General features: G+C 51.2%; 1 protein-coding gene across 1 annotated transcript in view; it reads right to left on the reverse strand.

The window, feature by feature from the left end:
- LAMA5 (laminin subunit alpha 5) overlaps positions 1–25,027 on the reverse strand; it is an 85,843-nt gene extending 60,816 nt beyond the window's left edge. Inside the window, exons 1-2 of the mRNA XM_084218044.1 lie at positions 24,740–25,027; positions 18,979–19,131 (exon numbers count right to left, since the gene is read on the reverse strand). Of these exons, the coding sequence (XP_084074170.1) occupies positions 18,979–19,131; positions 24,740–25,021 (435 nt within the window). The 5' untranslated portion in view covers positions 25,022–25,027. The remainder of the gene's footprint in view (positions 1–18,978; positions 19,132–24,739) is intronic.
- Between the last annotated feature and the right edge of the window lie 1,199 nt (positions 25,028–26,226).

A 26,226-nucleotide genomic window follows, 5' to 3' on the forward strand; every position in this document is an offset into this window, starting at 1 on the left:
AAAAATCTGGTCTGACCTTTCGTGCCACTTCACTTCTGCTCTGCAATTAAGAAGTGGCACAGCTGGGATTTCTGCACGGTCTCTGTATGGAAGCAGCGTGGGCTGCTGAGGATTTGGGAGTACTGAGGGAGATCTGTGTGGCAGATTATGTGGGACCTGCACTGGATTGCTGATGTCTGCACTTATCAAGCCCTGTCTGTGGGTAAATTACACCCCAGTAAAGACGGGGAGCCTACAAATGTGGAACCCCTGCAGGCGTTTCAAACCAAGCAAAGAAACTGGCAGATTAAGAAAGGAGTCTGCCTGGTTCTCAGTTTGGGTTCAACCTGAGAACTGAGATCCTGAGAGATGTAATACTCAGCACTTTTCAAAAACCATCTTTCAAGAAAGGATTTTTGTTTGAACATGCCTGAAACCCCCTGGAGCCAGTGTAACCCTGCAACCAGTTCCTGCAGCTCACTGTATCTCCTCATCATCACTCTGCCTTCAACACCTCCCAAACCCGGGCATTTAGAGGGAGAAATGCAATGCAGACAGGAAGGAGACCTCTCTCCACAGGGTTAGCAGAACCCTGATGATCTAACACCAGCTTCCCAACAAGCTGGGGTGGGAGGGTGCAAAATCAAGACAAAATGCACAGTGATTAATTTCTCCTCGTTGTAGAGGTGTCAGATACCACAAGATGGATTCATGGAACAAGAATGCAGGGGAGGAAAAGCTGAGGAGGGTACATGAGAAACCTTTTGATTTTAGCCAGGTATTAACAGCAAAATCCTTTAAATGGACCAATATTTAAAAAAAATAGTAAAGTAATAGATATGATGTCATGCAATTCTGAACATAATCAACTTGTATCTAACATGTGGTCCCAGTTAAACTAAAAGCTGTCTCAGGTACCTCACAAGCCAATGCTGTGCAGAGTGGGTGGTGGGAAAATTAATCAACCTGAGTGGCCAAAAGTTCAAATTTCCTTGAACTTTCCACTCTGCCAGTTCACTCATATTCTCTGAAGTACATTATCTCTGCTTGCATGGCTTACTCCAGCCTTTCATTGTTGTCTTATCTCCAGCCTCTTCCTGCCCCAGCTTCAAAAAGAACACAGAGCATCACAGAACAATATGAATGAGCTAAAAAAAAAAGTTGTATATAAATATATCTATATACACCAGCCCAAAATCTTCATCAACCAGGCTACCCAGCACACTTTCAGAGGCAGGAGGGGGTTTTACATGAAGAGATGAGGAGAAATAATCTCTCCTGGCTGATGAGGACAGGGTAACTACAAAATTCCCCCAGACCAACCTATTTGCAGCCCATCAGTGATGTCAAGCTAGGCAGCATCCACTGGGACCAGGGAGCAGGGAAAAAGGCAAATACATCTCAGTTGTGTTTGTGCCAGCAACATAAACTATGGTCCATTCTTGGGTATGATGGACTAAAGCAGCTTATCTGCAACTCACAGTGCAAACTTTTTGGACAACAAGCCTGTAAGCAGTTGGTTCCTGAAGTTGTGTTTGTGAGAGTGCACTGAGAAGGGTTTCCCAGGAGCTGGAGAAAACAACCCTCTCTGTCTGGCTGAGGAGAACTCGTCCCAGAGAAGACCTTTTCCTTGGACAACACCCATGCATGACTACTGGGAGAAATCCCCACGTGTCAGACCAGCAAGACACATCCCAGGCTGTGGGCAGCCCCCTCCTGACAGCACAGCAGGATCCACACACCTGCACACACCCAGAACAGCAGCCAAGCATCCAAGAGGTGCCTCAAAACACACCTGAGCTGAGCCTCTCTACAATGTCCAGGACAACAGGTCCTGCAGCTCTTCTCATCGGCCAGTAAAAAAAAAAAAAAAATGAAGCACAAAAACAAACCCAAAAGCCCCAAACTGCCTGGCCCCAGCACCTCCCACACAGTCCAGGGCTTGTGAGTCACAGCCACATCAGATCCCAGGCTGCTGCTGTGGGATTTTTGCACAAACCTATCTGCCCAGGAAGAGCACGGTTATGACACCAGAGGAGACTGGAGACCAGCATAATCTCCCAAAATAAGGCTTGGCTGTGGTGAAGGGAAATTGGCTGCTCTGTTTCCAAGCAGAGCTCCCTGGTGAGCACCTTTGTGCACAGCCCTGTGGGTCAGCTCTGGACCAGCAATAAACCCCTGGGTGGGCTCTGGGCCAGCACAGCCAGCAGCAGGGACGGAGGGGGGGCTCTGCTGTGAGCAGCCCTCCCTGGCACCTCCTTAACTGGGCCCTTTGGACTCACTGCCCATCTGCAAAGAGGCCACTGTGCCCCACCACTATCTGCTCACTGAAGGAGCAAACCCATCCATCAAAGGCTGATGAGCACAAACCAATGAGCACCCCCCAGCTGACTCATCAGGGCTCCTGCATCCTGCATGTGCTGCAGGGTGTTCACCTACTCTGACTGCACTAAAAGTCTCTTGAAAAGCAGCTTTGAGGTCATCCAGGCTACTCACATTTTGGGTTATTTTTAGGGCTCCAAATGATGTCGGGATATCCGGGAAGGCTTCACAGATTTAGTCCCATTCCCACAGAGTTCAAGACCAAATTGCTCAAAAGCTCATTTTATCCTCAAGGGTTTTTTCTTAATGCTTGGCTTATACCCCCCTGCTTCTACTGGTATGTTAATTAGTTTATAAAAACTAAACAACTTATTAAACATTATTTTAAAGTGAAAATATGCTGCAGTTTTTGTGGTCAAAGCAGATATTTCAAAGCATTTCCCATATTGGGAAAAAAGGTCTACAACATCTGAAAAGTCCCATCTTGCCTTTCCCATGCTGTTGCCACAGAAAATGTGAGAAGCAAAAAGAATGGAATAACTTTTAAAGTTACACAGGCAGGATAGAGCACAACAGGTGACTTAGAATCCGGGCTGGGCTTTGTAGAGATGGCAAGTACAGCCCCAACAGGTTTGTTACAGGAGTAACCTGCCCAGCATTCCCATTTGGATACCTGTGCCTCCTTACACTCCCCAGAGGCCACATGGGCTGCATGCCAGCTGCCCATCCCAGGGGCAGAACAGGGATCACAGCAGAGACCCAGGAGAATTCCCAGCCCTGGGAATCAACCACCTTCCCCCACCCACTGGGCTGCTCCTGCATTTCCTGCCTGAGAAATACTGCAGGTCTATTGTGCAGCTCAGCTCCTTCCCTTTTGGGGCTCATGCTGGCTCATACTCCTTCAAATTTTAATCAGCCCACAGCATTTTTGATGTTTTTTTTCCTTTCACACTGCAAATTATCATCCACAGCATCAGCCTCTGCTGTTCTGCTCCCAGGACTCCTCCATGGATGCACCCTGGTTACCACACCACTTCCATGATTTAGCTCAGGGGCTGCTGTCACCATTAATAACAGCTCCCATCTCCATCTTTTCCTAGAAAACCCCCTCATATCTGGGCACTGTCACAGCTGTCCCTGGCATCACCATCCCTTGGCACGTCCAAGCTGGATGCAGGGACTACAGACAAGCTCTTGCAGATGCCCAAATTTGTTTTTTCTAACCCCATGCACCTTCTTGACCAAAGAGGAAAGTAAGTGCCAAACTCAAGTGCTAAACTTTGGCAACTCAGATACCTAGCATCAGCTGGAATGAGTGCTGGATAATATCCTACACATCTCTAATCTGTGGAAGTGCCCAAGCCATGCTGTTCAGGACCACTAGAAGCAAGCTGGAGCATCCTTGCCAGGACCAAAGCCAATGCTGGCAAGGACAGAGTAATCCACAAAACTGGAATTCACCCCTCCTGCTCCTAATCCAAAATAGCCCCATTGCTGGCTCATCAGGCTCAGCCCAGAACTCAACTGCTTTGGGGTCAGATGAGGAGAATGGAAGTGTAGGAGGCAGCTGTAAGTGGCAGGGTTGGAAAGAGGGGGCTGCTAAGGATTGCTGCTGATTTCTGCTGTGGGGCTTGGTTCTGAAGGCAGAACCAGGCACCATAATCCAATAAAGTGACTGTGCACAGCCTGGGGACAGCTGAATCCCTGCCCTGTCCATCACACTGATGCTGGATCCCCACAGCAGCTATCTCTGCTGCCCAGAGAACAAACCACACTAACTCACTTGTCCACAGCAGATTATGTTGTGGAATATTTATTGCCTCCCCGATCGGAAGAAAGAAACATTTCCCTCTTGGACATAATGAAGAACACATTTCCAGCACTTAACAGCTGGAAGCTGGAAAGGTGGCCAAAGAAAATCCCTAACTATTTTTTTTTTCCCTTTAAAGTGAGCATCTGGAAAGCTAATTTCTGGGGAAGAGGAACCTTCCTAAATCAATCCAAGGAAAGAGTCAAACTTGGTCACAATTTACAGGCAGGGGCTGATAAGATCATACCGTGAGTGTGATATCAACAACATGGTTTTTGTCTGCCCCTGTCAGCTTGACTCCAAGAGGATGAGGAAAGGCTGGTTTTATTTAATGAAACGCAGCAACTCACACTGGCAGAGCTGTTCAGTATGGTTTTGATCATCCACTGAAATATCAGGGAGTTTTTAAATTTCCACCCCACGTCACTGCAGCTGATAGACAGATACACTGTGGGTGGTGCTGACATGTCCCCCACCCCTTGGGATGACAAGTGAGGTCCCTCCACTCCCTGAGCCCCAAAGTGTCCCTGGGACCAACTCCTCCAGCCTGTGCCAGCATGAACACAGGCAATAACAACTGGCACACGTGCTTGCAAGCCAAACACTGCTGTGCCCAGGTCAGAGCCTCACACTAACCCTTCCAAAGGATGAGAGGATCCCAGTTCCTCTCCTTGCACCTTAACACCATTAATCCTCACACCCTGAGTGCACCCTGAGGTCTGGAGGCAGTCACTGATGATGCTACACATTATCTGCCAGGGAAGTGCTGTGCCATGGCTGTTCACCACCTGAAGCTGATGCCAGGCTGCCCAAATATGCCTCTGTTCCAGCAGAGGGTCCTGCTGGATGGGCACTCCCCAGGCCAGTGCTCCTTGCCCCCACAGCTCAGCTCAGCACAGCCCTGCCCTGCACACACCAAGGGCTCTTCCCAGAAGCACAAGCAGCTGATGAGAACAGAAATGCTCCACTTTGGATGAGATGTCCGGGGAAATGTTTCTCCTCTAACTTTCATGACAGGTTCAAATTCTTTCAGAGGGAGGGCTAATGCGGGTTGTTTTTAAACAGGGGCTGTGTTACTGTAACCAATAACAGGAAACTGACAGCTCGCAATGTGGTGGGACACAAGGCAGTCCCCCTGGGGCAGGCAGGCTGCTGGCTGGCCCCAGCATGGCCATATCCTGTGGGCTGGCTGCCTTTGGAGCAGAGCTTGCAGAAAGCACCAAACACCCAGCAGAGGGAAGAGGGAAAGCAGAATCCAGAGCCAAAGCCTCTCCAGATGCCCCATCCCACGTGTCCTGGAGCTGTGAGGAAAATGAAGCCTGAAGCCTCTGTCCAGGTTTGTTGCAGCTATGCTGAACACCAAAGGCACTTCCAGAAACGAAGGGTGCCACATCCCCTGCCTTGGGGACAGGCAAAGACACTCCCCTCCCTTCCTCGATCCCTGGCTGCCACACACCAGCCACCAGGAGAAAAGATGCTGCTGGCAAATTCCAGAGTTCTCTTTGAGGAGCAGGGTTAGCTCACGCTGTTCCCCAGCATTATCCACCCCAGCGTGGGCCGGGGCTGTGCCAGAACAAACAGCACATCAAATAAACAGCCATTAATTAACACAGCGCACGCTGCGCACACGTGCGGGCACTCTGCTCCCCAGCCCAGGGCTCAGACAGCCCCAGCAGCTCCGCTCTGCTCCCTGCAAAGCCCCATCCATGCTCCTCTGCCCTGCCCCAGGGCTGCCCAAAGCAGGCTTGCTGCTGGCAGAGAAGCCCAGCCCAGCTGCAGCAGCTTCCCTCTGCTGAGGATGGGTGCTTTCAGCACCCCTCCAGACAGGGATCGGCACACCGAGGCCAGCTGCAAAGCACATCACTGCAGTGCTGCTGCTGCTGCTCAGTCAGCACCCGGCCAGGGCAGCACCATCCCACCTGCTCACATTTCTCACACTGAATTTCTGGCCCAGGCAGCAGCCAGGGACAGGAGGAAGTGGCACAGCCCAGCACTCCTCAGGCCATCGGTGCGTCCCAGGTCAGGCTCCTGACCCAGTTCCAAACCCGGGGGTTTATTTGCAGAGCACGGGGAGCTGCAGCGCCAGCCATGCACCTGTCACCCCCCTCCCTCCCTCCCTGTCAGCAACCTGAGCCAGGAACCACACCATGAACACGCTCACATCCTGTCCCAGCCCCGGGGACACTGAGGCACGCAGGGCAGGAATGCTGAGCTGCACCAGGACCCTCTGCTGACGCTGGGATGTGGGGAAATAAACCCCAAAGCCTTTCCAACACCAGCACCAAAGACAACTCTCCAGCCATCTCATGTTTCCTCCTTCCTGGTAGTGTAGGGACATGATAACTGATCAGTCCCCCCTCTGCAGAAATGCAAGTCCTCATCCCCACTCCCTACCCAAAAAATAACATCACTGGGGTGATTCACTATCCCTCAACACAAGAAAAAAATAAAAGGACTGGAACCCACATACTAGTCATGGATACAGCATGAACAGGGGATTACGAGCTCAGCACGCCTGGAACACCCAGTGCATGTCCTCACTCACCAGACGTGTGCGGCCATCAGCACCCCAGGCACACGGAGTTCATCTTGATCAGGCTCTGGGATTCGCCCTGGTTCAGGCAGGGACAGTGCACCCCACAGTGCTGCTGAAATCTGGGATCTGTGCTGCTCCTTGGAGCACGAACCAAGGACACGAGGCCGGCGCTTTGCAGATGGCAGCAGCATTGCTGTAGCACATCACGCCACTAGGAGATGGCCACCAAGCTTTTATTGATCTTTTATTGGTGTGAATGTCCCAAAATACCTTTAGAGCAGCCAAATAATAATAACAACAAAATAATTCTACCCTTTGCTAAACACTCACAGTTCTTTAGCAGGCAGAGCCCTTCAAGTGCAATTTAGCATTGAATACAGCCCTGTGTGTAACAGTGACACAAACACCACGGGGTCTGCAGTAAGTGGCTATTGGGAAGAAGTGGGATCTCAGCAGGACACCAACCTGAGCAGGTCTGGCTCATGAGCAGACAGACAGCTGTACTTCAGCCCACAGGAGGCCACTGCACTGTAAGGATCTGCTCCCAAGGGGAGCTTTATAAATATTTTCCAAGATGAACATTTGTAAATAGTGTCTTTCAACACGTCTTGAGAACAAATTCCTGATGTCCTGTTTTCAAAAGAGAATCACCATCTTCAAAGGCAGGGAGGCAAAGCCATTCATGCAAACAGCACAGCTACAAGCCATGCAGTTTGGCACTGGTCTCCAGAGCTGCTGAGGTGGGTGTTTGCACTAGCTGCATGCCACCAGGCACAGCCAAAGCCTGGATGGCTCCCAGCCCTGCTCCCAGGCTCAGGGCACATCACCCTCACAGCCCCCAGCAATCCGATCTGCTGGGGAAACGCGATCACCTCCATTCCCTGCTGCCGAGGGACACGGGTCACGCTCTGCCAAGATCCCAGCAGAGCACACTGCATCTGCCTGGGAGCCCCAGGCTCAGGAAATCAATAGACAGGCCGTGGGAGTCGTTTTGTCTCCTCCACTCTTCGAAGAGTTCCCTCCCTTCCTTCTGCCCAGCCACAAAACCTTGCTCTGGGTGGTCCCTTCCAAGACTGTAAATTGACTCGTTGAAAGCCTTAGCAAAAGAAAGGTCAGATGCCTTACAAACACAAAGGTGACAGTGCTGCACAACTGTCCAGACATCATTCCAAGGACATGCACATCCCCACAGCAGGCACTCGTACCTCATCCAGGTGCACTCACATTGCTCAGGTTTCCCCCCAAACAGCACCTGCAGGTGCAGCCTGCTGCCAGGGCCCAAAGCTGCACCTCTGCCTGCAGACTGGGGTAGGGTGGGGTTAGCTGTGCAGCTGCTGCCCTTCCCTGGGGATGGCAAATTCCACAGGATTTCACAATATCCTTATTCTGGTTGTGAATACAGGTGACAGACAGCAGCGACAAGACCACAGCTACACCCGACAGCAACCTGCAAAACAGTTTTCAGTCTCTGTTACCTGCAAACCACACAAGAAATTCTGGACTGCATCAACACACTACAAATCCCACTGCCTCATACCCTAAAACATAAAACCACCTGGCAGAACCCCCAGCTGCCCAGCAATTTGAGAAAACCCAAGTGTCCTACAGGTGCTCTCAGCCTTGCCTGTTGCTGTTAAGCCCCAGGGCATCACTGCAGGGCAAACAGGCATTTACAGCCCCTCCAGGCTCCCTGCTCCCCCTGCCCAGCCCTGGGAAGGAACAGAGATAAGGGGAGTGCTACAGAAAACACAAGGGCTTAAGAAAGCTCTGATTTAGTGCAGATAAGAGGTCTGGGTGAGTAAGCACACACCACTGAAATAAAGACCACTGCTGAAAGAGGGACAGGCATATGGGATGGCACGTGTCCAGGGTGGGGGCACAGCACAGGTGTGTCTGACTTCAGAGGTTAAAAACCACGGTTTTAAGCAATAGCTACATTGCCATTCTCACAGCACCATCCTGATGAAATATGCCCAACTGGCCTTCATGGAAGGGGCTCTCTGCAGATGCCTTGTGGATGCCAGAGCAGCCCAGAGTGGGCACTCCCCCATTTCAGGCAGAAAGCAGCCCTGGTATAAAACACAGAGTGCAGGGCAGCATCCAGCCCCTGAGCTGGCTGATGGTGTGTGAGCACAGCCCCACCAAAAGCCCCCAGCACACCCTCCTAGCAGGTGCTACCAAAAGCGCTGGGGAGCTTCCAGCAATGACACACAGGAACAACAAGATGGTGGGGGAAGAAAATAAAGGATAAACTGGACAGAAAAATCACATCTCCAAACACAGGGCGTGCTCTATCAAGAGGCAATCCCATGTCTGCAGCAAGCTCAGAGCCAGAGGGAACCTGCTAAAAACAAATCTGCAACGACTGGGGTTCTGCAGGGTCTAAGTGAGCTCCACTCTCCTACCCAGTGACTCCACACCAAGCTGCCAGCCCCAGGGACAACACAAGGAGTAACAGCTCAGCACAGCCCTTGCCCTGAGCACACAATTCCCCAGGCTCCTTAATGAGACACACTAATTTTTCACACTGCTGAGGGGAAAGCAAACAGCTCAGACATTTCTGCTCCTACACCGGGCCCTCGAGCGCTTTTGCTGCGTATCTTATCAGCAGCCTCAGCAGCCTTTCCAAGCCGTTTCAAGACTTTGGCCTTCAGAAACCTGCAGAGGGGGTGGAAAAACCCTCTATACATTCTTACCAAAGCACAGCACATTTTCAAGAGGACATTCCTACCATGCAGAGCAAACAAAGGTTCCCAACTGTACCTTCTGTGGCGTTGTTTGAGTTGCAGCAAGTAAGATCAATACAGGTTCACTGCACAAGGTGTTTAAATATTCTTAGAGGAGTTCCTGGGCCAGTTGAGAATTAAAAGGGAGAAGCCAGACAAAAGAACACTTGTCTGTGCTTTAGACAGCTTGCAGGCTGGTTTTTACACCCAGAGTTTTACAAGCACAGCTCCATCAGTCAGGACAGGCTCTCCAGAGCATGCTAGGAGCTGTACGGATCTGGGACCTGCTCCATCCTGACATCCCAGGCTCTGCAGCACTAAAAATAAAATTTAAAAAATACCATGAAAGAGCTATAGTAAGACCCTTTTCAGTACTGCCAAGGCCTTGCTGATTTGCTAGGTTTGCTGAGGAAGCCCTTGGCTAAATCACAGGCTGAAAAAAGAAAAACTCAGTACCCTTCCATAGGATACAAACAGGATTTTGTGCTTTGGATGAGACTTGAAACAGCATCTGCTGCTTCTGTGGCCAGCAGTGAATAACATCTCTGTGACATTCCCAGTTCTCTGGAGGTCCTGGGCAGGGATGTCAGGATCTCACCAAAACACAGCATGTACACAGATAAATGCCACCTGACCTGCTATGACAAATCTTGTGTCCCACAGGGCACAGCAGGCAGGTGTCAGCCCAGCACAGTCTCAACCCTTCTACACAACACCCCAGAGCCCTGGACATCATTGCTTTGGCCACAGCAAAGAGTTAAGTTCCAGACACTTCAATGCACTTCTTCTCTTGCCATTATCAATACAGCTCTGAATTTGTGACAAAAATGCCTTATGCCTTCATGGAGCACTCAGGAATGACTAAGCAGAGCCTCCAGCTACACAGCTACAACACACTGAATGGTGCATGGTCAACCAGCATCTTCACCACTAACTGAATTCTAAAAAAAAAAAAAAAAAACCACAAAAAAAACCCCCAAAACAAAACAACCCCACAAAAAAAAAAAAACCACCACCACCAAACACTCTAAAAACCCCAGGCCTGTTGCATCTCAGCTCTTAATTCAACTAAAAAACCCCAAGACCAGTTTCAACCTCGACAAGGCACAACTTGTACATCTGTGACACAGCAATTTACCATCAAAGAGAGGATTTCAGACCCAGCCTGTCTGTAACCTACCCCAGTCCTCTTTTTCCACACCCAAAAAAACACATGTCATACACTTCACTTCCAGAGCTGCAGGAAATCCACTCTAAGTTGCATGCCAGCTTCAGCTCCAAGGGTTTCCTTGGGCTGCTCTCTCAGCAACAAGAAGAACAAAACAATCTTGGCAGCAGGCCATGCTACAAGTATTTCCCCCATTCCCTGGGATGAAGTGGATATCCTGCCACAAACCTGTGTGCATGGGAAGGGTGAGGAGAGGAAGGAAATGGAAGAGGACGAATTAGGTAAAAATTGGCACAACGTGAGAGGTCTCAGCCCGCCACCAGAGCCCCTGAAAGGCTTTTCATTTTAAATGGCCAAGTGCCAATGATGAATGACTCACAGGAGCCTCAGGGAGCCCAAGCTCTCCAGCACCCAAAAGGAGTACACTGAAATCCTGCCTCCATTGGATTTGGAAGGGCACACGGATGCTGGAGCTCTGACACCCGATCCCTGTCTGGTTCTGAACCCCTGGAGGTGGCAAATGCCTGTCCTTCCTTGTATTTCTCAGTTGACCATTTCCAGGGCCAAGTGGGTTTGGAAAGCCCCTCTCTGGATCATTGTCAGGCTCCAGATCCTGACATGTACCAAGATGACTCATTTCCAACAGGAAAAGTCTCCCTTGCATCCTGGATGAGGTCCCTGCACCAAACCCTAATGCCACAGCTTCCAGGCAGCACTTTCTGCCTCCCTGGAATTCCTCTGCCTTCCTGGAATTCCTGCAAGCCTTGACAGCGCTGGCTTTAAAGCCTGGTGGTTAGCAGATTTCAACAAAGCCAAACTTGACACATGCAAGCAGGTTTATTCTTCTAAAAATCTGCATCCCAGCCGTGCAGCACATTGGCATTTGTCAGCAGGTTTCCTTCCCCACCGTGACACAGCCGGGTGAGCTGACCCAACAGCAGCACACAGCAGGGTCACAGCAGGATTAACATTCCCCACAGCACTGCTAACACCAGCACAGATCTGCAGCCACAGGGCTCCTGTGGAGTTCTGGCTGCTGGTCAGACCTAAAAGGCTCACAAGAACACGGGGTTTGTCCTCACAATCCCCCCAAGACCCTCTTGTATTTCCAGCCCCATTTGCAGAAACTCAAAGCAAGTCTGCCCAAAGTCAGAAAACAGCAACTGGTAGAGAAAGAAATGATCAAACCCCTTCCTGGAGTGCAGCCAAAATCTTTGTGCCCACTAAGTTTGGGTGGATGCAGACTTTGCCAAAGCCTGGAACAGGATTAAGGAACAGCTTTAGCAAACAGCCAGGACAACAACAGTGAAGTCACGATGAAACCAGCAATACAGATTTCTGTTTGCAGTCATGAGCCTGTGTTTACAGTTTGCAACTATGTGCAAATACCAGAAAGCCATTCTTTTCCTCTTCCCATTGGGGCTTGGCATTAGGCACATTTAACTAGATCCAAGAGATGCCTACAGCAGCATGCCAGCTGGATTTTGGGCACAGGGCATGGTCCAACCCACAGTGATGGGAACTTGCAGGAGCCCATAAACAGAGCTCAGCTGAGTCTGTGTGTGAGGGAGAGCTCTGTATCAAAGCAGGCAGAGAGAGAAATGGGAAAGAGAAACTAAAAATGAAATTGTGGCATTCTCAGCTTGGCTGTTTGCTTGTCCCTGCATGGGTTACACAAACAACCACTGCCAAGACTCAGGATGCCAAGCAGAAGATGCAAAGTGATTCTCAGGCAGGGCACAACAACTAGAGCGAGATAGAAACACAAGCCTTGCCAGAAAATCAGCTCCATCAAAGACACAGTTTACAGCACACAGCTTCATGGGGAAAGCCATCAGTGATATGCAAATCTTTAGGATAAAGGCAACTTCTTCTAAGGGAAACTGTTGTAACTTCCAGATAACCACGCAACAGGAGCTCAGCTGGTTTGACCCTGCTGCTGAACTCCAGCTCCTCCAGGCAGATGTACCTGGCTGGGAGCAAGAGGCACAGTGCTCTCTGCCACATCATCTCCCACCAATGTTTTGTCTGACAGAGGGAAGGACAAGAATGCCAGACTACCATCCTAACACTGTTCTCCAGGAGCTCTGACTGACAAGTCCTGGCAGGACTTGGTGCAGCAGCAATTGCTGGCCCCAGTGCCTGCTCATCCTTGCCCTGTCTGGCTGCCTTGCCAAAGCCCTGGGGCCAGGTTGGGGTGCCTGGAGGAAACAGGCAACGTGGCTTCCTCCCCTGCACAAACAGGAGCTGGCACCCTCCATACCCACCTTCCATTAGCAGTGACCTCATGTTAACAAAGGCGTTTTTATAGCTGTGCTTCTTGGCAAGTCCTCCTGTGGGGAACAAAACGTCATTCCTCTCGTTCTTGTCAGAGTCTCTGGTGACCAAAAAAGCCCCAAACCACAGCTCAGTCCTTGCCTTGTGCAGAGTCATCCATGTGTCACTCCCAAGGCTTTGTCCTCTTCCTCCCAGCGTCTCCCAGTATGACTCATTGACTCATCCCTGCTCCCATCTCTCCTCTCTAACCTCCAGGATGCCTCCAGAAGCAAAACCTCAGTTACCAGGGCTGTGGGAATAAGGCACATTTCCCCAGTCAACTGCCACTGATCTGGAGTCTGCTCTTAAACCATTTAGGAAGATTCCTCCCTAGCACACCAGGCATGTGCCCTCCCCTTGTTGTCTTCCCACTGATCTCCATTTTCACTTTATCAAAAGGGAAGCAGTGAACTATTTATTGCACTGCTTGGCATTACACACGGGAGGGGAAGTCTGGAATTTGAAGAGCACTGATTCCAGAAAACAGGAAACAACTGAGGATCAAGGCTGGGCACAGCCTGAAGGCCCACGTTTATGACTATAATAAAAGGATAAGGCAGAGATGAATGCAGGGCTGAGCCAGGCTTGGTAAAGCATCAAAAGAAAGGTGCAGGGGGCTAGAACAGGCTTGAAAGAGCAGAGGAGCTGACTAGGCAGACGATCAAGAGTGAATTTAGCATCCTCCCTGCCAGCCCTGTGGATCTGAGCCAGGACATAGCTGTGCAGGAGCTGTGCAGGGCAAGGACAGCTCCTGGAACTGAGCCCCAGCAAGCAGGAAGTGCTCACTTGAGGGGCTTCTCATCTCAACCAGGACAGGCATCAAGAACTAACCTGGCTGAGCAATGCCACAGGATGAGCCTGTCCCTCCCAAAGAGCAGGGCTGGCAGGGACTGCAGGCTCACAGCCCTCGGGGGTGTGTGCAGGACATGAGTTCATGGACAGATGAGCAGGAGAAGGGCTGCACAGAGCCAAACCAAGAGCTTGACTCAAGGAATCATTCTCTTCTGCAACAGATTGGTCTGGGGCTACAGGGGTTCCTGCACAGAAAATGATGGAGATAAAACACAGTATTCCAATGCTGCAGGTGGGATGAGCCAAAGCACAGGAAATGCTAAACCACTCAATGGGATGCAGCATGCTCTGTGTCAGAGCTGTGAACCTCTCTGCCTATAGAGACCTCCCCAAGAAGCTCCCTGTACCATCTCCCAGAGGGAGGAAAACACCACCAAGAGGGGCCTGACCCAGGCAGCCCTGCTCTGTTCCAACTCCCCTGGCACAGCCAGGCACAGCCAGGCAGGGCTGACCCCGAGCACGTGGAGCCACACACACCCCAGTCAAGGCACACTCTTGTTTTCCAGCCCAGCCAAGCAGACACTTTCCAGGAGAGCAGCAGAAAATTACCAGGCTTGCCTTCCAGCTATTCATTACAAACTAAAGCCTCCCCTGCTCCAGCCTGACCTCTCCCCAGCCCACGCTCACCCCGGGGCTCTCTCCTAATCTTTGAAAAATCCCAGGGAGTTGAGAAGAAGGGACAGGCTGGAGGAAATAAGAAGCTCCACGGCAGGAGACCTCACTGTCAGCCTCTTTGTTTCTCATCACATCAACGTTATAAATAGGCAACAACACCCAGGGAGAAACTAAAATGGAAATCTTGCATGCATTTCTTAGAACCAGCAATTATCCTTTCATCAGTCATTACCTGGAGCTGTTCTGGGGGGAGAGGCTGAGGCTTATTCTAACACCTGGTTCAGGTCTAGGCAGAGCGAGCACAGCCTCTGGGAAGATTAAGCTGTTGAAGCACAAGGGTCATTTGTATGAGATGCAAAGAACAGGCAGAAACAACCTCCCGAGGCCACAAAAGGTGCCCCAACGCTGAGTGACCTGCCCAGAGCCTCCTGCTGCCCTGCTCCTCCCTGTGCTCACAGCCTGGCACACGTGAGGCAAGGCAGGTCTTTTGGGATTCAGATGTTACAAGTGAAATCACTGCAGCCCTGGAAGACTGATTTTAAGCAGTACTGGTTCATGACTTGAATAAACATAACATGCAATTAAAATTCACGTGTCACCCGTGATTTACCCACACCAGTACACTGCACATCTCTTCCTCTAACAGCAACCAACAGCAGCAGGAACAAAGAGGAAAGAAGGTTCAGCCTTGGCTGCTCTGAGCTTGGCATCCCATCTGGCAAGGCTGTTTGAAAAGGAGAGGATGGCTCTGCTCTCACTGCCAGAGGAGACAGATCCCCACTTGATTAACAACCAGACACTCCCTTCCCGCTCACCTGAGCGGCTCCCACACAGCCCTTGGAGCCAGGAATCTGGTGGGAGCTGGCAGATGGCCCTTCTCGACCTTTCTGTGCTAAGTGAAAGCAAAAATCACACTTTAACAGCACCAAAAGAGGAAAAAAAAAATTTTTCAATAGCTGCTGGTCCAGGTCAGGGAACCACAGCTCTGAAGAAACAGAAGAGACTTCACAGCTAAGTTAATTTAAACAATAAAGTGTGAAATAAACTGGGAGAGAAGATCCATCCACTTGGGCTGGGTGCCAGCTCTCAGTGCTGCACGCCCTGCCAGTCCCACCTTTGCTGCCTTGCCCAGAAGGATTACAAACGTACACCCTGCTTCCATTCCACATCCATGGCCAAGGACAGCAGCACTGAACGGGCTCTGCAGTCAGATGTGAGCCACAGAGCACCTCAGATCAGGGAGCCACGGGTCTGAACCCTACAAACAAAGATCCTGATCTATTTTGGAAGGATTTTATGGCAATTGGAGAAGACTCTACACAGGAGAAGAGACCACAGGCTCAGCTGTTGAAAGTAAAAAAGATTTCTGCTCAGCCTACTTATTGTGCTTTATTTTTAATGCTGCTTTTGCTCCAAGAGCCAGAGAACAATTTGGAGAAAGGAGGTCTTTGTTAGAGATTTTACGCCCCAGCCCTTTATTTAAGGTGCAAAAGCTCACAATAAATGTCACTAAGCCTCTCCTACCCCTTTCCCACAGTGGTGCCCCAGCTCAGTGAGGACCAAGGAGGAGTAATTACCAAACAGCTACTCCTCAGCAGGAGAAGTTTCTTAAGGGAAGTTAAGAAAAGCAACACCCATGTACCAGAGCTTTGGCAGATCCCATTGTAATTACTAGAAAACTCAAGAGGTGCTTCTCAAAGCACCCCAAAAGTGACACATCCCAGTGACTACAAAACCCACCTTGGCACTGGCCCTGCAGCCTGGCCCACAATGTCTTTCATTTCATTTCCTTTCCATCTCTGTGAATCACCAATAAATGCAACTTCTTTTCCTCCTTCTCAGCCCCAAGGAGTTCTGGGGGTCTCCAAAGGAGGAGGCTTCTCCTCTCTCCTCAGCAGAAGTGAATGGATGTCAGAGTTTCTGTCAGGCACTGCCCAACTAAATACCTCTGGGGTACCAAGCTCTCTGCAAAGCTTCACTCTGAAATCCTGCTGCTCTCTGGGGCCACCAGGGCCAGCAGAGGAGGCAGGGGGAGATGGGAGCTGCTGCCCAGCCACCCTCCCACTGCAGCAAATAACCTCCAGCAAGCACTGGCACGAAGCTCCTGCTCTTGCATGACTGCAAGCATTCCTCCCCCAGAGTTTATCATAAAGCACCAACTACCCATAAACATCTCAAGGAAGGGCTGGCCTGGCTTCACCTTCATGCAAGGAAGATGTCAGGCTCTGGCAGGGAGCCAGCCATTCATGTTTCCCTAAACCTTGTCAGCTCTGACTCAAATGACCTTTTTTTGGGGGGGGGAAAGAAAAAAAAGAATCTTCCATCACACCCCTTCCTCCCCCTCCACCCACTGTGGCACTTAATCACAGCAGGATCCAGGGGACAATTCCCATGGTGGCTGTGAGTCATGGTGTCCTGTCCCTCTGCTCTCTGCACAGCCCCTTGCAGCAGAGGTTCCCATTCCAGCTGGCCTGGAGGCAGGGCAGGAAAGGGCCTGGAGCTGAGCAGCAGCACAGCAGCTTTAGGAGCCTCTACCACAACGTGGACCTCTGCCTTCCAAGCCAGGTAGGACAGCCACTTTTTGGGATTTTGACAAATCCAGACAGTGCAGTGACAGCAGTGTCCTCTCAGCACAGAGCACCCTCAGTTCTACTCTCCAAAACCTGAGCTGTGCTTCACATGGTGCCATGATGTATTTTACACCAAAGTCATGCATGGGCTCAGCCATTTACCCTAAATGTACTAAGCACAAGGCCATGATTAAAAGCAAGGAAAAAAAATTCTCTCCATACTCCTCAGCATCTCCTAAAATCCATTTAACTTTCCTCCCTGGAGCTGTTTGCCATATTTCTGGCACTCAGACCTGGGTCTGACATGGAAACCTTCAAGTGCAGCCTTTCTCCCCCACCCAATCAAAATCACTCCTCCCCAAGGAGGCAGGAACAAACGAGGTACCAGCAGGAGCAATTCCCATCCAACCCCCAGCAGATACCTGGACACAGCCCCTTCCCAGGCCATGGTGGGAGCCCTGATCCACCTTGCAGATGAAGCCATTAAGATTAGGCTGTGAGGAGAGTGTTTAATATCCTCACACCAGCTGGGTGGCCAGCCCAAGCCATTCTGGAGCTTATTTGCTGGCTGTGAATATTCCTCCTCTCCTTCCCACAGGATTTTAACACCCCTGTGAGGAGAGCAAGCTCCCAGCCAGCAAAAAGCAAAGAGCAACAGGCTGCTTAATTAACTGCCCCTCTCCCAATTGCCACAGCCTTGCCAAAGGCTGCAGAAACCCAATTGCAGCTGGTAATTAAGCACTTATGGCTGGAGAGCGATGGAGCCAGCAGGGGAGCACAGCAGCAAAGGAAGGGGCTGACACCACAACCCCCTGTGCCAGCCCTGTGTGCCCCCAGTGCCATCAGCACTCCTGAGCTCCCAGAGGGACAAAAGCTTTTAGTGGCTGTGAATCCCTTAAATTAAACATTAATTGGTCCAAGAGCTCTCTAGATTGATACACAGAGCAAGGAGAGGCTTTGTTTGGCAGACAAAATAAAAGCCCTGCTGTCAGACATGCCTAGGAGGGCACTCCTACCTGTGCAGTTCTCACTGGTATCCAAGGAATTTGGGAAGCCTGGCTGCCAGGTAGACTGGCCTGATCCTGCACCTGCCCTGCTGACCACACTGCGTCCCAAGAATTTCTCTCTCCTCTATCCTTTCAACCAGAGTCAACTTCAAAAGGAGGAAATTGGCAATTCTCTAACATTTAATCTGTTTCTATTGCCCGACCGACCAAAACAAAGGAGTTAAAAGCAAAGAACTGACTCTCACCAGGAGCATAAACAGGTGATTACAGCAATTACAGGCAATGAGGCCACGTATGAAGGGGAAGCCACTAAAACCAGCTGAAGATTTATTTAGGCTTGTGCTGCTCTTGGGACCAGCTGGGTCTATCCTGTATTGCAAAAGTGACAGGGAAGCAGAGGGTCTATCAGCCCAGAGAAAATCCACACGAGGTGAAGCATCTGCCACCAGCACCACACATGCAAATTCTGATACCCTTTTATGAAAGGTGTTTGGCTCTGAAGTTTGCAGACTCCAAATGAGTGCTACAGCAAGGCAGGGAGCAGAGCAGAGCCAGCACTGGGGACTCAAGCGTGTGTTTGAGGCATCTAACTGAAGGTACACTATCAATACTATCAATACAGACTGGCTCCTGGGGATGTAAATCTGGAGTCAGGCACCTTGCAAACTGCACTGACAAATGAGCCTTTACTCTAGAGAGTAAAAATCTACCTGAGAAGTCACTGTAAAGTTTTGGTATCTGAAAAATCTCAAAATCCCTGCAAAACAAAGCAAACTCCCAAAGGGGCTGTGCAGGTTCCCTCTAAGGGGAATGGCACCTACTAAAGGTGAGGAGCTTCCCCAAGTGACTCAGCTTCTAGGGAAGAGCTAAATAGTAACAGCAAAGAGCACGAGGTAGTTAATATAACAAACAGACAGGAAGTTTTTTCTTCCCTATTCTAACCAAAGCCTCCTGCCCTGACATTAAACAAGTGGATGTTCCACACTTCCAGCAAGGTCCACTAAAGGACTTTAGAAGCAGAAAAGCAGTTCCTCACCAGCATGGTCTACAACATAAAGAAGAAAGGTTTAGTGTTACCTGTCCAAGGTCCAGGGTGACGTTGACCTGGTTGAACTCCAGCCCCCGGGAGAGAGGGGGGCTCTGCCACCAGCGCTCTGTCCCATCAATGGCATTCGTGATGGGGTGGGCCTTGTTGCTGTTTGCAGAGGAGCAGATGTCACAGTACTGGCCCTGGCAGAAAGTACAAAAAACAACAATTATTTCTGGCCAGAAAAACGTGGTACAGAGCAGTCAGGTATCACAGCAATTCAGAAAAGACACAGTTTCACTCAATTCAGAAAATACAGCCTGCTAATGCAAATCACAACACACAAAGGTTTCTTTGCACCAATTTAAAGTGTGGGTGCAAAGAGGTACATGAAAAGGCTCAAAACCCCCACAACCACCCAGTGTAGAATCTAGGCTGCCCAGAGCAGCATCCCTCCTGAATTTCAGACATGCAGAACATTGACAAAGGATCCCAGACTCCAAGGACTGGCTAGCAGAAGCAGGAGTGTCTGAGGGAGAAGCTGCACTGCAATGGAGAGCAGAGAGATGCTCAAACTCCATGGTCAGCACTCCTGTGCTGGGGCTGCCACTCACACCCAGCCTTGCCCAGCTCAGAGATCCTGCCCTGGACCATTCAGCCATTTCTGGGGTCTCAGACTGGCAGCTCCCCTGCCCAGCTCCCTGCAGTCTGTTTCTTGCCCACCTATTCATCCCACACTATAGCTCTTTCAGCTACACGTTCCAGCTCCGTCTGGCAGCCAAGTTCCTTTTGCTGATGATGCTGCAATGCAAAGCCAGAAAGGGACAGCCCCAGCTGTCAGCTGGCCAGGGACTGCCACCACTTCTCTGCCTTGCTTTTGTGGCCCCGGGGTGGCTTTGTCAGCTCCACGGACACGCTGCCAGAGAAAACAACCCCACAACTTGAACAGCGCCTCCTGAGCAGGATCAGACAAAGACCTGAGCTGTTAGGGGCAATTCTTTCTCTCTCATTAATGGACAAATGAATCTGACCCACGCTCAAAGAAACCTGCAAAGCCCCCTGAAAACTGGCAAATTGTTGTGTGGAGCCACTGTTTCATGGCTTGAATTGCTGCTACAAACAGCCTGGAAGGGAGCTGTGTTAGAGGCAGTTTTCCTTTTAAAGGCACAGCTATCCCCAGACAGGAATGCTGCCCTTGCCTGTCCCAGCTGCAGCCAGCGTTAATATTGCACCAGGTACAAGATCTCAAGGCAGGCAATCCCCTTCCTGCCCCTGCCAGGGCTGAGGCAAGGCAGGGCCACTGCAGAGCATGTGATTTCCCAGATCCTCCAAACTCTGGAGGAATCTCAGTGCAAATGAAACAGATTTCACAGCATTATTCCCCACTACCACGTGCTTTGTTACTTACAGACAATTAGGCCATAGAAGTTATCCTGAACAAGAACACTTTTAAATTAATTCCTCCAGGGATGTGAAAATAGAGATGGGCAAGCACAAGGCCAAAGGAAAGGGGAGCTGAAACCATCCAGGTAAGCCTGACATAGATGCAGGGAGCACTCGGTGTACAGAGAGGTCACAAGGCTGGTTTGGACATGCTTTGAGCCAGGAGGGAGAGCAGACCAGATAAAACTGACCCAACTCTTCAAGCTCCAACCTTTAATGGGAACCGGTGCAACAGGTTGTGTGGAAATTTCTGCTGCACACACAACACTGAGGTGGGGGCGAGCAAGGCAAGGTTACAAAACAGGGATAAATAACAAAAAAAAAAAAAAAAAGTACTTTCATACTTTAAATTCTTGCCACAGATGTAAAAACCATTTTGAACCCAGACTTCACATTGATGGGAGACAGTCAACTCGAGCTGAGTAAGAGGGGAGTAAAAATTAGGATCAGCTGCTCTACATTTATAATGCTGCTGCTGTCCCTCCCTGGGCAGCCTGCTGGGCTGGGAACACATCAACAGCTGAAGGGTTTGCTGTTCAAAGTGTGATTAGCCTCTCTGATGCACCAGGTGCTCATTAGCTGTTTCATTAGAGCCAAACCTAAACCTGACCAGAATCATTTCCAGCTATTTGCATTTTAGAGCAACTCAGGCTCCTGCACATTGTGTCAGGTTCTCTACAGGGAAGCTCTGACATCAGCAAGAGGATTTTAATTAAAAAGCAATTGTGAGCAGCAGGCTTAGCAGAGACTGCAGGTTGCCAGAGCAGTAGAGGCATGGACACTACAAAGCTATGGTCAAAGGAAGAACTTCAGCAAGGCAAGGAGCTGCAGGGCAGCTCAGAGAACATAAAACTGCCACTATCAGAGCAAACTGCAGAGAGGGAGAGATAAGGAAGAGGTTTGAATGAGGGGCAGCTTACAGGGACCTGCAAGGCCTGATCCTGCTCAGGGCACTGGGAGCTTTGAAGTTTCCCCTGAGCATAAAGACCGACTGGGCACCCTGCTGGCACCTCTCTCAGGTGGCTTTGTCCCAGTTTATCTGGCCCTGCCCTGACCCAACACCAACTCCCCTCTTTCTGATTTATCAGAAAGCCACAGGGAGCATGGGGCTGCTGGGGATGAGGTAAGAAGGGCAGGAAAGGGGGTGTAAAAAGTACTGTTTGAGACGAAGTGCCTGTCACAAACTGCTCCTAGGGCTGTCCCTGGAGATCAGCTGCTCACACAGAGATAGGCAGGTGCTGTCTCACCATCTGCCTTTCCTGTGGGCAACAACTTGTTCCAAACCTGTGTTTTCAGCCACAGTTAAACCACTGAAATCCAACACTATCAGAGGTGCAAACACAGAAGAGACACCTACAGAGAGCTACAGCACCAATTGTCACCTGGAGCACCAAGAGCCCCGGGCTGAGCCAGATTCCTCCTGCCACCTACCAGACAGGACGTGGGATAAAGAGGCACCAGCACAAATGGTGACACTTAATTCCGAGACATTCAGGGGTGAAACAGCTTCAGATTTCATCTGTTATCAACACCTGGAGGAGTGAGAGGGCCAGAGCTCTGCTCAGTGCCCACGCTGCTCGGGCAAGGACAGCTCAGTGCTGTGAACAGGCAAGGGAAGGCACAAGCAGCACTGCCTTGAAATCAGTCAAATTTACTGTACATTCTTAAATTCTGAGGTCTGTAAGTGCTTGAATTAATGCCAGTAACCTGCCTCACTGCTACAATCCTAATCTGAAATAATAATCTACAGCCGTGCCCCACCCTGAGGAGCAGTGCAGCATCCCTGCTGGCTCTGGAACAGCCCCCAGGCACAGGGTGGGATGGGGAACACCAGCACGCAGCTCTGCCTTGGAACACAGCACCTCCAGTAAAGCTTAAACACAAAAAGAAACCTGTCATCTCTCTTCTTATCCTCCAGACATGATCATTAAGGCAGGGCTGACCCACACTGAGGGGTGAATGCGACAAGGGAAGCAAACCCCCAAGGCAAGTCCCTTTCAGCACACCTCAGCCTTGCTGTGCCTCACATCCTTCCAGACTGAAAAGCCCCCCACAGTTGGAAATGCAGTCTTCTGCCAAAAAGCCCTGAATAAAGCAAAGGAAACTCCTTGAAAAGGTTTACAGCCTTCCCACAAGCTGTGCCAAAACCACTGCAAGTGTCTCTAAGGCAGTTTACTTCAGAAAACTTAATGATTATTGACATTTTAAGACCATCATGTTTAAAAGTCAGTGAACTCCCTTTTCTGAAGCCTTCTATAATGTCAAATTAAACCAGCAGAAAACAGAGAACTGACTCAACTCATTTATTAGACAACTATATTAATGTTTATCCCAGATCTTTAACCAAGCAAATGTCCCGTCACCACCACAGCACGTGGATGTCTCTTGCAGGGTCCCAAGTGGCATTTTTTCAGTATTCCTGATGGAAACTCCTTATGCCACAGCACATCACACAGTAATGAGCAGGTGACTGGAGGAGGGCAGGGGCTCTGGGCTGGTGGGACACGCAGGCAGTGAGGGCACGCATGTGGAGTTCATTATTGTTGTTCCAGTCCGCCCAAATTGAACACTTCCCTCCCACCTCCCTCCTTGCTTCAGTCACCGGGTGGTGCCAAGACCCCTAAAGGGGATGAATTGGGAACTCTGACCTCTGCTCTGATGCCTCCTGTTTCCTCCCCTCCCTTTTAGGTGCTGCCTGTGGTCATGGAAAGGAGCCACTACAAAAGGAATTTTCTAAAGCTTTCAGACTGAGTGAAGCCTGCTGGCCTGGGAAGTGGTGTTCAGATCAAAGCCCCCCTGTGCCAGAGCTGCACAGGGGACAGGAGGGGGTCGCTGCAGAATTCCACAGCTCGGGAGCTGTGTTTGGCACTGGGGGGATGCTGGGGCTGCCCCCAGGGCTGGTACAGCCTGAAGGGCTGATTTCACTCAGCAGCATCCTTAATAGTGTGTGTCATGCTGAGCTAGCAGGGTGGCCAGAGCACAGATGGACACACGTGGAGTGATAAATGCACACCCACATTTGCCAGCTTTTCCGAGCAGCCTTATCCTCCCCGTTTTGCTTGGCACATCGTTCACATATTTGTTTGCAAGTTCACAGAGCAGCAGTTACTTCACCTTTCCTTACTCCTCTGCCTCACTGGAGGCACAATTACTACATCGAGGTCCCTGTAAGCCTCCCGCTACTGGGACTTCAGGCAAAACTTTTTCTATTTTACAGTGCAGTGAAGTGAGACATGGCTTTAAAAGGTGGCAAAGCTCGCAGGAGGATACGTCAGGTTTTTGCCATCCAGTGACATCTTCAACCATTTATACTACACAGACAGCAAAATTCTGTGTCATAACCACACAATAGCTGGAAAATTCCTAGTGCAGCACTAACTCAGGAGAATGTGGGCCAGAATGAGAAAAATGCTTCAGAGATGATCTTGTAACAAAGCCACCCCCACCGAAAGGCTGAGAAAGGCTCGGTCCGAGAAATTAACAGTTTTCCTTTGCTCGCCCTTGTTGTTCTGTACAACAGGGACAACAGCACCGCTCCCCTGCAACAGGTGAGTGGCACCACAAGCAGCACACAGAAAACACCGAGCAGCAGCTGGTGGCTCCATGGCTGGCTTCAGGCTGCTGGAGCATTTCAAATCAGAGCTGCTCTTCCCGGCTTGGGCTGCCCTCAGGGGGGACACTGGGTCTGGAGTTCCTGCAACTAAACCTGGTGTTTTACAAGCCCCTTTACAAGTGTTCTTTCCTCCCTTCAAGGGAGCGATAGCTGTTTCACTGCACTGCAGCTTTTCCCGTCCACATTCCTGGCTGCAAGCTCCCTCTGGGCAGCTTAAAATGGGACCCCTGAGATAAATCACCTGACATTCGCCTGTAAAATCCGCTCTTGTAACTTTCCCCTCCGCTCATCCCAACGCCCCGCCGAACACACGGAGTTAAGACGCATCAATGTAAATATTATCAGTTCAAGACGCACCAAAGTAATCACTATCACATTCACCGTGACGATTCCCTGACTACCAAAGGGAACTTAGGTGCCGATTTGCCCGGGATTTTATAAACACAAAGAACCCAGAACTTTAAAAAGAACGCCCCGAGAGCCCAGCGAGCCGCGTTCCCCGCGAACAACTCCGGCAAGGCTGGGAGAGAGCCCGAACACGTGCGTGCCCCCAGCCCCGCCGCTCCGGGGGATGCCCCGGGACCTGCGTGTTCCACCACCAGAGCCCCCAGCACCGAGCCCCCCGCGGCCGCTCCGCCGGGGGACGCGTGCGAACACCCGCGGGGAGCGGGGCCCTGCCCTCGGCGGCGGCACCGGGGGCGCACAAAGGGGGGCTCGCACCCCGGCCGGCCTCCGTGCCCTCGTCCCGGCCGTACCTGGATGGTCTGGTTGGGGTCCCCCCCGGCCACCGGGCCCCCCACCAGCTTGCAGTACAGATCCTCCACGGCGCGCCGGCTGCCGGCGCCCGCCGCCTCCTCGCCGCAGGTGGCGGTGGCGGAGATGCGGGTGCCCTCGGCCAGGTTGAAGTAGGGCGGGTGGAGGCTGTGCCCGTTCACATCGCTGGGGAAGGAGGCGGGCGGCCGGGCGGCGGCGGGCAGCAGGAGCAGGGGCAGCAGGAGCAGGGGCCGCGCACCGCCCCGCTCCGCCGCCTTCGCCATCTTCGCTCGGCGGGGCCGGGCAGCGCTGCGGCACCGGCTCCGCTGGCCCGGCTCCGCTCGGCTCTGCCCCTCTCCGCCGCCGCCGCGCTACTTCAGCCCCGGCTGCGGGGAGGGGCCGGGCGGCCCCGCCGCCCCGCTTAACCCTTTGCCGCCCCGGCAGCCCCCGGCCCCGCCGCCCCGGTTAACCCTTTGCCGCCCCGGGAACCCCCCGGCCCCGCCGCCCCGCTTAACCCTTTGCCGCCCCGGGAGCCCCCCGGCCCCGCCGCCCCGGTTAACCCTTTGCCGCCCCGGCAGCCCCCGGCCCCGCCGCCCCGCTTAACCCTTTGCCGCCCCGGGAGCCCCCCGGCCCCGCCGCCCCGGTTAACCCTTTGCCGCCCCGGTGGGGTGAAGGATGCCGCCCCCTCCCCAGGGAACAATGTGCCCATTGTGTCTGCGGGGCTGCGCTGCCCGCGGCGGCTGGCTGGGGTTTTAGTACGGTAAACTCCATTAAGCGATAGATCGGGTTATCTACAGGAAAAACTCCATTACTAATTAACAAAACAGGGGAACTGGCCTGGACCAAACCCAGTTCGCGCTCCTCGAGGTATGCTGTGGGTTCTCATTTAATTTGGGCAGTGAAAATTTTACTTCCAGTTTCCCCGGAAAGGATGGCTTTGGGGAAATGACTTTACCTTCTCACCTAAGGGGGAAGGAAGCAGCTCAGCGATAACCCAACTTTCTCCCATCCCTGGCTGCCCGTAGACGATCCCTCCGTGGTGTGACACATGCACTGCCAGCTCTTTATGCTGCTGGGGGGCAGACATTTTACAGATAAAAACCTGAACATAAATACAGAACTCCACATAAATTAACACATCAAACCACTGCTTTGATTTTCTGGCAAACACAGGCTGTTTTAAAATCCAAGAATTAAATAATACACGTGAAATGTTGCGCCTGAACTGGACAAGACCGCATCTTTTTAAAGTAGGACATATCAAGAGACCGGGTCTGGTCTCCAAACAGTTGGATTGCTGCGGTATTTGAACCCCACAGGAAGCAAAACAAGCTCTAAAGCCTGCCCAGGTCTTCACAGGCTGCTGCTGGGCATTTCTCTTTGCATCACATCATCCTCTTTGTTTCTTATTTTCTGTGGACAGCCTAGGAGGTACCCGTCCTCTTGAAAAAGCTGTCTTAAGTATGAAAAGCTTTAAAAAGAAAACAAA

This window comes from Fringilla coelebs (genome assembly GCF_963513975.1).
Source record: "Fringilla coelebs genome assembly, chromosome: 18".
NCBI lineage: Eukaryota > Metazoa > Chordata > Aves > Passeriformes > Fringillidae > Fringilla > Fringilla coelebs.